This window comes from Anopheles moucheti, chromosome 2 (assembly GCF_943734755.1).
Source record: "Anopheles moucheti chromosome 2, idAnoMoucSN_F20_07, whole genome shotgun sequence".
NCBI classification, from domain to species: Eukaryota; Metazoa; Arthropoda; class Insecta; order Diptera; family Culicidae; genus Anopheles; species Anopheles moucheti.
The window spans coordinates 101,948,056-101,961,726 of NC_069140.1; the positions used below are offsets into that span (position 1 = coordinate 101,948,056).

The window sequence follows — 13,671 nt, forward strand, 5'->3', positions numbered from 1 at the left end:
TCGAATCACGCACTCGATCTGCGGTTGTTGAGGTTGCTGAATGTGTAATGTATCAGTGTTGCTTTTCTTTCGTTCACCTAAATCAGGTAGCTCACTCCCGGAGCTTTCTGTTACGCAGCATAAAAATTCCACCCAAACCATGCTTCAAAGAATCTCCTCCACGTCTCCAAGTGCTTGAAAAAACAATACCCCCATTATTTCTCTGCAATGCCACACGCAAGAGGGCTGAAAGATTTGGGGATTTTTCACTGGCCTGAAGCTTCTTTCCGGGGTGGACGTGCTTAGTATTCAAGGAGCGCTACCGATTAAAAAGGTGCTGCTTTTGCCGCCTCGAAGCGCTAAGTAGCCTGCAGCTCAGTAGCGGATGCGTCAGTTGTGGAGTGTTGCGTTCTGCGGTTACAAGACGATTTTGCTGAAAATTTCCAAGAATCTCCCTTGCCGTAACAAAACTGCTAAATCTGGAAGGTAATGGGAAGAATTCGTGAACAGGTAATTTTATTTTTCATACCGGGACTTTCACTTAGGGAATGTAACTCGGCTTCAGCTAACATCACGTTACTATGTCGCGTAGAAAAGTTACCAAAAAAGAAGGCCATTCCATCGGATTTAGTTATGTTTTACTTTTTAACGTCGTTGGCAATAGAGCACAGAAGAGTAATGTCAAACAAGATTAGTGTAATCCAGAACAATGTCGTTAAGAAAGATGTTGATGGAACTTTCAAATTTTAAAACGTTTTTTCGAAATGTAAAAAAATATTTAACATTAACTAAAAACATGCGAAAATTACAACACTGTTTTTGATGTTTGTTACAAAACAGTTTAACCTTAAGATTCAGATTGCGCTATTAGAGTTTTTTCACATCGTTTCGGCTTTACCGCAACTAGTAAGTGAAACATGTTCATGGTATCCAATCCAATCAGCCACCCAAACGCAGCAAGCAATCAAAGGCCGGATCAGCAGGAGTCGGTGTTCCGATCAATCGGTTGACAATGGTGATAATGGCCTGTTTTTTTTTATTTCAGTAGAAACATGGAAGTCAGCTGCATGGACAACCCAAATGATGAAGGCAAACAAACGATTTGCACATAAAAAGTGAGATGAACAAAACCCGGCAACGTAGCTCGTGCTGTGAAATATCGATTAACTTTGTCGTATGGAGACGTTGATAGGTTTTTTTTGTTGTTGTGTTTTTGGCTGATATCATCAAACCAGTTTTCCAGGAAATGTGTTCCGCAGGCCATTTCATGTGAATTTTAATTCATTGTTTTCTTTAGTAACCAATGGAGAATTCACTAGTAATATTTCAAGTGCCCTATTTGGTTTTTATTTTTTGAGACAATTGACCAGCAATGTGCGATAAAATGCATCAATATGGGCATCTATATCAATTATATATATATATATATCAATTATTATTATTCAATATGGTAATTTTCCCCGATCAGTAGCATATGCTGTGTATTCTAAAAACCACAATGAACAACACATGTTACGTGCATTTGCGCTCATTCTTCAAGCTGTTACCCTGTAACGTCTTTCCCAAAGTCCAAAGTGTTGGGGAGTTTTTTTTTCTTATTTAGGTCAGGATCAAATGGTCATCCCTTATTTCTAAGATGTTGGGGAGTTGAGATGCGCACCAATTTTCCTGTTCCAAAACGAGCCTTCTTTACCATCTTGTGTAACCGGAAAGGCTTCCTTAGGCAAATATTACTTCGACCATCATTCACCCAAAAGAAAGGCCTATAAACCACACTAAAAAGGACACGTTTGCAATTCTTTCGGAACAGAAGATATTCATCAACCAAGAAGCAACTTCGCAGATGGAGTTACGCGTAAAGTTTCTTCCTTCAGTTTTTTTCCTTCACCCTTCAGCGTTTCAAACGTGGTGCAACACTATCCGTAAACTGTTACGCAGCTTATGCTCTGCACACTCATCAAGAGGGCTTGATCGAGCTTCGACCGTTTTGCAGCTGCCACGCGTAAGCAACCGCAAAACGAGGCCCGGCCCTTGAGCAAAGAAGGTCAAAATAAACAAAAAACTACACAGGGAAATAGTGAAAGAAATATGCGTGACGAGCGGAAAGATGTGTAAAGTAGTGTCTGTAAGGTAGGCAAATGTCTTTGAACAACGGAACAGCACATAAGGCGCTTCCGAACAGCTGCATAATTCCTGTTTCGCTCTTTGTTAAGGATTATTAATGAAGGGACAGGAGATCGTATGTGTGTAAGTTTGAGTGAAGAGGAAAAGTTTTAGAATATTACGATCGTACACAATACTCAAATTCGAGCAAGAACCATGAGTATTTACAAGACGATGGATTCGTTATGAAGTTAGTGTATAGTTAATGAAAAAATAAAAAAGAGTTCTGGTAATGCTTGGTTGTTTGGATAAAAAACTGCAAAAATTGTAAGACATAAAAAACGTACATAACAGCCAGTATTTCTCAGAAGAGAGTCTAAGGTGAGTAACTAGACCAGACAGGACTAGATGAATGCAAAAACTGGATAAAAATAGAATAAATCAGTAGAACACTCAACCTGACTTTGTGAATTTGTAAATTTTATTAACCGTATTTAATTATGAACCGGAGAAATACCTCGGACGCACGCCACGATCAACGTTGGCATAGAATATAACGACTTTTGGGGATCGTTAAAATCGTGCCCTGTTGCCGGCATTTTATTCAGTCCGCTTTACGCGCGGTTCCACTTGAGTACCGCATCCGGAACCGGAATCACCACGAAGGCCCGTGCCGCGTTCCGCACTCGCGAGCACTGTGACGAAATTGATTGCATTTGGTGCTGAGATGCGGAGAAAGATGTAACGAACTAATTAAACCAGATATTACCGATGCTCATAGCGTGGTACAGTAGAGAATTAAACAAAATAAACAATACAACAAAAAACACAAACACGCTGAGTAAGCATTCATGAGTTCTAAAGTATAAGAGCCAACAATGTGGCTGGTAAGCATACATTTCTGTCAGCTATCATTCTGCTTTATTTCTGTTTTCATAGGAAGCTTATTACTTCCATAAGCGTCTTAATGAGTAAGTTCGTTGATTCACACAATGATAACAATCTACTTATGCAATTCAATTATGTGAGGATTATTGCTCAGAAAGAATCAGGATCGTCTCTCGCATTCTCCCTGAAAGCGTAATAAAATATGAATAGAAATTTGAATTTCTTTTAAGACAAAAGTGGAATGTAAAGCGTTTACAGATTAAACTTGAAATAGATAAATGTACAACATTATGCCACTAATTGTTTTATAAACATTAAGAACTCGATGTAACAAATATTGAAAAGTCTTTAAAGCACGTGAGACAATCGTAAAATCCATTCAACAGCCAAAAGAAATTGTTCTTAAAAAGGTAAAATAAACATACAATATTGTACGCCCAATACCATACTCAACCTCAAATGAAGAACGATCGGGCTCAAGTTGAACGATCTGGCTACAGGAACTCCTGAACCAGGAATTATTGCTTTTTCTGTGTTCCCTACAAGTGATTGTTTGATTTCCTACCAGCTTAGGTTATGCGAGAAGGTCGAGAAAACATCAGTGACCCACTGAGGCAAGATGACACAATACAAACCCACCGAGAACCGATCCCTGTCCATAGCGGGCCGTGGGGAAAGAAATAGAGGAAATTTAATTTACAAATCCCGGAAAGAACCGTCACATTTATTGAAGGCTTAGATCCTTCTTCCGAGATGCGAGAGGGAAAAGAAAAACATGCGAGAAAAACAAGAAAGGTTTCCATTTTATCACTACCCTTTTTCCAATGTACCCATTTTTCCATGCCGAATCGATGGTGTGTCACGATAGTGGTCATTTGATGGCTACAGGACTTCATCTTCTGTTCCACATCCGTATCATGCCTTCGTATCCCGTATGGCATGCTTGCACTCGGAACGGTTGATACGTTTTTCCTGGCTGGATGACGTCCTGTTGAAGCGGATTCGTATATCGCTTCGAACAAGATTGAATTAGGTTTGGTTAAATAGTATAGTCGGCATCGTTTAACAAAACAGTAGTCTGGTTTAGAAGCCGTCAAATGGAGGACCATGGTCTCCTAGCATGCAAGAATCTAAGCTTTAGCTCTGTAGCTATGTCACAGATTTATTCAAGTCACAGATTTATAGTCATTAGTCATGGTTATTTCAAGACCATTCTGGGATCTTGAGAATCAAAACAGAAGATTGATTGTCCAACAATTTATTTTTTGCAAATAAATTACTTTACTTGTTACATATATCAAATCACATATACATAGACATCGCAGATATACTTTTATCAAATGATAAATTTCTTAGAGTTTAAGGAAGGATCTCTGAGTATTTAAAACGTTTTATCAGTATTTCACGAATACCTCTACTAAATAAGTTAAGTCAATCAGCAATATGTAAACTTCCGCTCAATCACAATTCAAACTTCTTTGGATTATTGGATTGGATTATTTTAAACTGAATGATGTTGAATAACTTAATTCTGTTATTAAATATTGAACTAATAGAGGTAAGAAAACTACTAAGAATAACGAAAGCCATCAATCATAGTTCATTCCATTCTAGATGCAAATATGGAAGTAGTTCCTGTAGAATCCTTAGAATTTGATCACAGGAAGTAAAACACCAGACACTCTTTGCTAGATTACTGGGTATCGAATTGCTTCAAAACAGGAGTTTAGGTTAGTCTCGAACATAATCTGAAAAAAGAACCTATTGTTCTCACACCTCTTAGAACCTTAATTAGGAAAATGACCTTGAAAAAGAAATCCTTCGCATTACGATTACTTACCAGTACGTTTGGTTTCCCGGTACGATCGTCGACCCACACCAGAACCAGATCCGAACCGGCCATGTGCTCCGACCGATGGGAAAACCCGAGTCCCATAAAACCGCGCGTGTTGGCCGTGGCGGTAAACACAATGTCCTTCTGGTCGATGTGCCAGTCGAGCGTGTATAGCCCGTTCGGGTCCATCGCTTCCGACCGGCTCCAACCATGATGGACGGGTTCGATTTTGGACGACACGGTGAGCCCCTTGGAATATTTCGGGAGCAGCATCAACAGAAGTACGGTCACTAGCTTCACGTACACTGGGAGCTGCCATCTTGGGCGCTGCTTATAATTAGTTAATGGACCGCAGCCATCAGCCAATTCGCGTGGTTTCGGTACACAAAGTGCCATTATGATTTGGCTAAACTGGTTTCGTTTCTTCTTTCTTTTAGGGAGCACGATGGCAGCCTTATATTTTCCTATTCCAAATGCTTCTCACTCTTTACAGAATGGGTTAAACTTCCATACACCAACTCACTAGGAAACATAACCCTTTGAGGGGGTATTGGATGGAAAAGGGCTGATTTTGAATGGTAATAAGCTGATTGCCAAAACAGCAACCAACGCACACCGTAGGTAACAGTGTAGATTTTACACTCTCTTCTATTATTTCCGATCGATCACAATGCACGTCTTCGTTTCACTTTTTGTTCACAACAACGGAACAACGATTCGAGGTGGTAAGAGATAATAATCAAGCACTTATTTTCTCTAATTATACCATCAACAATAATTTACACTCTCACCATTTCGATTCAATTCTCAAACCTACACACACACACACACAAGAACACATCAACATACACCAGAATAAAGCTTCCTAGAGGAAAAAGATAGGTAAAGAATTTGTTTTAATTCTTTATCCGCAAGAACGCATCAATAATCACTGTTTTAGAGAGGATGTAGATGAGGAGAAGCGAATAATAATCACACCAACACACCGCGGCATCGAATTATTCACTTATCGATCGCGGCCTTAATTTGGCTTATCTTTCGTTTGCTGCTAGGCGATCGGGATCTGTTTGTAGCAGAAAGGTTTAGACGAAGGGAACGCCAAAACAAAGATAGAAATCGAATTAGCAATTCAGGCCCCCGTTTGCCATGGTTCCCAGAGCAAGGGAAGGTATGCAAATTATTAATTTGTGCTTTTTGATGCTTTTTATTTTAATCGAGATTGTTTATTTTGGGCAGCGGAAAGTTTTTGAACCCGATCTTGAAGTTCACATTCATGCGTTGACATTTGATGCATTGCAGTCATTTGGGAGATGATTTAATTTTCGGATAGTTTCGGACAGTTTTAATCACCCAGTTATGGCCAGTCGTGGTTTTTTTTTTTCGCTGTACCACACACATTTGCCTCCTTTATAGAGGACATTGCCAAAATGCTAATAGGATCTTCCGCTCCTTGAGGGCATCTTGTGGTGTTCTGTTCTTCTGTTCTATCGCGAGTCCATTCTCGGACGCCAAAAAACCGTGGGAACTGAAACTTGTTGCGAATTTTATTTCCCCACACACGCGATCACCACCTTCTGCATGATCGCTTTTAGCTTTCGGTTGTTTGATTATTCTCGCTGTATCCCGCTTCTTATCCCGGCACGACACAAAACTCACGGCGACAAAGCGCTGCAAATCTTCTCCTTTTATCGCTGGTTTTATTTTCACATTCGTCGCTGGATGATGCTTTTACAACTATTCCAGATGGGAAGATGTGCAAGCAACGGAGGAGGATAAACAGAACTACAAAATGACAACACACAAAAAACTGCGTTTCACATGCACTCCCGACCGGAGCAGATGAACGATCGTGCAAAATCACAACACAGAACAAAAAAAAAACAAAAGACAAAAAAAGCAAGACAAAAAAACGATGGCAAAACGACACAGTGAACTTTTCTTCCGTGAGTAATAGCTAATCGTAAAGCGTTTAAAAAGAACCAGCTTGGTTCCCCTTTGTGGACGAACGAACGATATAAAACGGTGGAGTAATAAAATTCACCAACCAAATACGCGAACTCCTAAAAACTTCTCACTCGTACGAAAAACGACGCGACAGGCGCGCTAACACGCAGCAACAGCAACTACGGAAAGACTCCTTCAGGTTTGCCGGCTTCGGTAGGTTTGCTTTAAGCTGCGTGCGCCAGGCTTGCTTTGACCCAAGGGGTAGAAAACACATCTGCGATCAGCGCACATCATACGCACACAAGCATAGCCGGCACAACATAAGTTCTTGTAGTTCTTTTTTCCCTTTTTCTCTCGCTGGCTCCCTATCCCCTTTCGCTTTGTGTGTTACCTTTTATTCGTTGTTTCGTTCCCGTTCCGTTCCGGTGTGTTCTTGTTGGGGGGTAGTTGGGTTTTTTTACTTATGCTGTCTCCTTTTTCATATATATGTGGGTTCGCGGACAACAGCGTTTAGTGGTAACAGCCATGTGCGTAATGGAAGCTGCTCACAATAATAAGCAACATATTCATCTGTAGCGGTCCTATTTAATGATTTATGTTTGATTTCCTCGTTTATCATTATATGTTTCAAAATATATATACATCAAATATTTTCCATAAATATCTGCAGCTAACATTTCGCTCACGAGTGTTAATTTCTGCTGTCCCGCTCGAGGTCTCAACGTGCACACGGCAGCATTTAACGAGAAGCTGACAAAAAACTGCGGGAGAACATCATATCTACCCTCTACCGTATGCTGCCATTAGTGACGACCTCCCTGCACCAACACACATACACGCACCCTCTTTCGACCAGAAAGGAAAACGGAAAAAAGCACTTGAAGAAGAAGGATTCCATTTCCTTGCAGGCGGCACAGGACATGTGGTTGAGGTCCCTTTTTGCACACGTTCCAGGGATGAGGAAGATGGGCTAGTGAGGAAGATGCATCGCATCCAGATGCGTTGCATTCAGCCGCGAGGAGAATTCCGTCCGTAGCAATTCAGGAGATAGGAAAAGAAAGCATCTTTTTGGGATATCTGGAGTGAATGTACTTTGAACGAAGAAGCCAGCTTAAGGGTCTTGTAATTGGGTATGAATTGTGTGTTATCCACACACCGATGTGACTGACATTAAGCGGGAGGGTGTTCCGTTTATTTTTCTGTGTCAACCGCTCGATGATGTATACCAAGCTGTGCTCAATGCCCGGAAGCAAATTTAGAAACAAATCGTATTTTTATATTACGTATTTGTCTTCTCTTGCGCAAGGATACTGATCACCAGACTACCATTTGTCTAAGCATTGCAAACGATGATGAGAAATTCTAGGAAGAGAGTTTGTCCCGGAAAGTACAGCCCTTGCGTTCCTTAGTTGTTGGGAATTTGTGGAAGCAAAATTATTCAATCCTAACGTTTCATGAAAACTGCATGAGAGCCATTTGTCATGCCGCGGAAGTTATTCGATGCTGCAACGATCACAAAGTAAAATAGATGTATCGGCACCAGTGTTTGCGGGGTCCGGATCGCCCTGAATTTCGCTGCACAAATTCTCTGCCATTAGTTTTGAATAATTCACAATTAATCTTATCCATTGCATTGGGCTTTGGTAATGGAAATTTTTGAGTGATATCGATAACTTAATATAGCTAAAACTGGTTACATTCCATCAAGAGGAGCTTCTCAAAAAGTGCAACAACAACGTAAGCAAGAAAAAAAAATGGTCCGCATCTTTTGCTTCCCTTCTGCCGCGAGAGTATTCTGACGTGTGCCTGAGCACATGTGCAGCTTTTACCTTCCACATCGACCTGAAATTCGTTAACCCGCGTGAATATGGTGGTAGAACGCAGAGCAGGGAAGGACTACCGCAGCCAGGGCGGTAACGAAGCATGAAAGGACGAAGAAGAAGGGAGGAAAGGTGAATCCGATAACGGCAAGGGGCGACAATGTAAAGCCAGGTGCGTTTTTGGTGTTTTGCGAACGAGTACGCACACACAGCCACACAGTATACGTATGGAAGCGCATCAACGAACTGCTAGGGTGCGTGAAAATTATGCTTCTGGATCAATGCGCGTTAATAAGAGTAAATGAGAAGGAACTTTAGTGCGGTTTACTCGAGAAAGAGAGAAGGGTTGATAGAATTCGCTAAAGGGTTGAAGTTATAGGTGTTGGACCAGCTTAAACTGTTGCTGTTGCAACTGTGCTTTTGTGATTAATTTCGCTCTTTATTTATTATAGAATTTTATCAATACTCTTCCCTGTATGTAGTTAACTCAACAAAACATGGAATATAACCATTACCAAGATATAACTAAAATTTTTAGTTCAGTATCTAGCTAGCTTTACATCAGAGCTTGATAAACTGGTCATTTCTCGCGCGTTTTCTGGCTCGATCGACACGGAAAAAGCATCCTCCTGCGTTGGATGCTCTCCTGGTATCAGGAGCTTGAAAAACTGGTCATTTTTGGCGTGTTTACTGGCTCGATTGACACGGAAAAAGCATCCTCCTGCGTTGGATGCTCTGCTGGTATCAGGAGCTTGAAAAACTGGTCATTTTTGGCGCGTTTTCTGGCTCGATCGACACGGAAAAAGCATCCTCCTACGTTGGATGCTCTCCTGGTATCAGGAGCTTGCAGCGGCGGATCAAACGGTAGGCGGAGTAGGCGGTCGCCTAGGGCCTCGCCGTGTTAGGGGCCCCAAACAATTTGTGCCGATTGTGCGATTTTTGGAAATTTAGCAGCAGAGTTAGTTTATAGCACAAAATCTAATTAAAAAGGGAGAAAATTGTTCAAAAATATCGGTAGATTTTATATATCCTTGGTTTGATAATTTTTTTTTTACTAGCTAATCGGCCCGGTTACGGGGCTATGCAACAGAATTCCGTTATGTACGCAAACTCAAAGATGTTTAAAAAGAGGTTTTCTTCCCAATTGGTGGAAGTTGTTAATTATATTTTATTTAGTTTAATAACTCAAATATCTCACCTCGAGCCACTTTGTCGTTCATAAAAAAAAACTATTTGGCAAAGCATATTCCAAGTCACATAGCGCTTTTGTTGTCGTTTTAGGTTTTAACAGACCTTGAGCCTTAGTGCCTACGTTCGTCTCCTAGTCTGTTATAGCCATTCGTATGATCTGGGCATCTATCGTCGTGTTTTATATATTTGATCATTGTAGTTGATAAGACCCGAACCTGGGTCAGTTATCACGAATGAAATGTACGTAAAAATATATGGCCCGTCCTGTTTGCGTTCAGCTCCCACCTAGACTGTGATGCCCATATGCATCATATCATTTTAACACGAGTACTCCAAATTACACTTAAGCAGTTCTTAACAATCTTGCGTCAGATTATACTCCTTGTTGCTTACTATGCATTCCTGCTTCTCGAGGACACCGCACATAATTTCTTCGAAAGTCGATGTCTTTCACAATTAGAAGACTGCAACTGATTGTATATGCCTTAAGTCTAGTAGGCATTCACATTCATGTACCACTGATTACCCAAGTTTTTTTTTACTTTTGCCTTTCCAGTAACAGGCGCCACATTTCATATGGTGCCATTTAATCGAGTGTGCCTGGTAGTGTATTTGGTAGCGGCGCAATTCGACAGGACCGGTACAAAATTACATACGGGCCAATCCAGGAACATCTATCCAGGTTACGGGTAAATCAAGTTAAAAAAGCCCAGAATTAGCAGGCCTGGATTTCCTGGATTTTCCGCTCAGTATGTGTAATGGATTATTAAAGCACAGGCGATCTGCTAAAAAAAATATTATCCTACAAAACTCTTCATTTCTCGTAAAAACTCCAAACATGGACGGCAACAATTCTGTAATCGCAAACCCGAAATATAGTTCAATGATCATGATGATGATGGAAGGCAGTTCTATTGGCTGATGTGGTTTGAACTGACGATTGTTGCCTATGATTTTACCGAGATTTTCATTCAAAAGAACTTTTCTATTTGCATTTGATGGCGTTTTAGCCATTGGGATTTGAGTCCACAAAATTCTGCGTCTTCAGACTCCTGGTTGCCTGGTTTGATAAATTTTTCTCTATTTAAACAGTAAACAACATAGCACAACAACAACAAATGCTCCTGAAACTCTCTCGCATTTCTGTTAGTAAAAAACATCGAATCAAACAGTGAAACAGCTTCTTTAACAACTTTATAAGTTGCTGTAAAACATGGTATTATTTTCTATGCTGCTATTTTCGTGTATTCAATGATCATTTCTGGTCTTCCGTGATTTGGAAGCGTTGGGGCTGCCCGGTGGCTTGTTGGTAGCGACGCCAGTCTTCACAGGAACGGACCGGGACCAAAATCCCCATCCAAGACCAATCCCCCATACTTTGAACAGAATATTGAACAGACGCAGAAAGCCAGAAATGGCAGGCCCAGACCTCTTAAGATTGTTGTTCCGATAGAAGAAGAAGTAGTGATTGCTGCGTGCGAGGTTCCGGCTCGAATAGGGTTTTGTACCAGTTTTGTTGTTTAAGAAACCATTCACCCTGTATCACCTACCAAAATTTAAATCTTTTTGAAAATTAAACAATTAAAAACATTCTTAAATAGCGCGTCTGTGGACGTCAATATGTGTAAAAAACTTCCATTTGGTAAATCCATAGTATACATGGAAAAATATATTGTTGGCGAGAGAATCATAGAAGGCGTTGAAAGAAGAGATGTAAAATCAAAAATGATCCATGGATATGGGAAATAATGTTACCATGGAAACGTTATGCGTCGCCTCCAACTAAAATTTGTATAGCGATTTGATTAGCTATATCGGCCCGGTTACACGGCTACGCAAGAGAAGTATGCAGTGTATTCAAACTCCTTCTTCTTTATCGGCACGACATCTTCAGGATGTTTAAGCCTACCATTTCTATATTTTTACTTTATTTACCCGTAGCGTAGTCAGTGCTGCGTACGGAGGTTTGGTGGTCCAAATGAAATTTTTCCGTGGTCCTGTCTTGTGCAGACCGACTGCGCTACCAATACACCATCTGGCCGCCTCGTGAATCCTTATATGCCCTTTTACTTCAACCTAGTCATGTATTCTATTTCTTGAACGGGATTTTTTCATCTGTTCGTAAATGATCCTACCGTTAGATGCTAGAATAGAAACAATGCTTGTTTTCACTTCCGCAATATTCGCAAGCTATTGCCATTGCATACTCGTGGTGTGGTATTGTTTTCTCTCCCCCATTAAACCGTGAAAATGTCCAGCCTACGTGTTTCGAAACAGTATTGTGGTGGAGTGTTGTGTTTAGTATTTCGATTGTCACAATTTCTGCAAGTTTGCAAGCCGGTAATGATGTTATAAATGACACAATCTGTCAGTATACTACGACATAGCTAGCATTGTCATAGAATATGAATAAAATCATATTGCAATCATTAGAACTCTCTTTTCCGTTTGATATTTGATACTTCATGGTTCTTGGAATACCATATCTGTCTTTCTTGATTATTACTTAATCGAAGCTGGATTGTAGGTTCAGCTTATGTCCACCCACTTTCCAAACTTTTCATCATATCCCCGTGTAGAATACTGTTCAAACTACATTGTTGTAATCTCGGTAACATTTGCATCGTTGTTAGACTGGAATTGTTCTAAAATTTCCAATTGTAAATCCATACGGTTTAAGATCATCACCGCGAAATCGTTGATCTAAATTAAAAAAAGAACATGAAAAAAGATACTTGAAGAAATCAAGTATGCATTGATACGAAAACGATGTGTTAAGTGAAGAACCTATCATAGTAGTCTTGCTAATACATTGTCGTGCGTGCTGAAAGCGGTCTCGTTTTTTTGCATTGAAAACTCAGTTTGTTTGAGAAAAATGAGTGAGTGCTTTGTGGTGTTGTATCCCTATAATTGGCTACTGACTATCAAATTGTGCTGAGGAGCACATAGTGTGTTTCATACTGATGTAAATGTGCAAATGTAAATGTGACGAAATGATCACAAGTGTCTTCACAATGACCGAAGAGATCGGCCCAGAAATTCTTGGATTTCTCGACGCACGGACAACCGACCTAAAATTGGAGCATCAAACTTAATACGCGAAAATCAAGCGAACGATCGAAATTCACATTAATAAGTGCAGGGCCACAAGAGTTGACAAATTTGTCCTATGACCAAATAAACTGGGTAACTGTGAAATCCACTATACCGTTGCCGCGCACACAATTGTTTTCAGATTTCCGATACCAGGATAGCATGTTTTTCCAGAGGTGACATCTGCAGCTTGGGACAAATTTGCCCATCACAATTGCTATTGTATACTATCAAACACGTGAGAACGATTGCGAATAATTAATCTCAATAAAATGGAAAGCATCCTTCATCTCGCTCAAACTTTCGGCTGGTACGAAATTCCATACAAAACCAGCTGTTTTCAGATTTCCGATACCAGGAAAGCATCCACGGAAGAGGTAGCACCTTGTACAGCAATTTTGGTCAAAAACCGCCGAAAGGTATGCAATATTTAAACATTAACTTTCCCGTTGGTCGAGTCAAATTTTGCAGCAATTTTGCTCAAAAACCGCCTAAAGATATGCAATATTTAAACACTAGCTTTCCCGTTGGTCATGAAAAATTTCTTCGAAAACTACCAGTTTTTGAATGTATAATACCAGGAGAGCATCCACGGAAGAGGTAGCTCCTGGTACTGCGCCGGAAGGTATGCAATCAACTTGCAATGCAATGCGCCGTAAGGTATGCAATGTGTATACACTAACTTTGCAACCAATTTTCCGCCGTAAGATATGCAATGTTTATACACTAACTTTTCATACAAACCAGCTGTTTTCAGATTTCCGATACCAGGAGAGCATGTTGCTCAAGAGGTAACATCTTCCATCCCCCTCCCCCCCT

At 40.4% G+C, this 13,671-nt stretch overlaps 1 protein-coding gene across 1 annotated transcript in view; it reads right to left on the reverse strand.

Annotated features, from left to right (window-relative positions):
• The window catches only part of LOC128298310 (MOXD1 homolog 1), a 41,313-nt gene extending 36,113 nt beyond the window's left edge, over positions 1-5,200 (reverse strand). The window contains exon 1 of the mRNA XM_053034060.1: positions 4,811-5,200. Coding sequence (XP_052890020.1) covers positions 4,811-5,200 — 390 coding nt within the window. The remainder of the gene's footprint in view (positions 1-4,810) is intronic.
• Between the last annotated feature and the right edge of the window lie 8,471 nt (positions 5,201-13,671).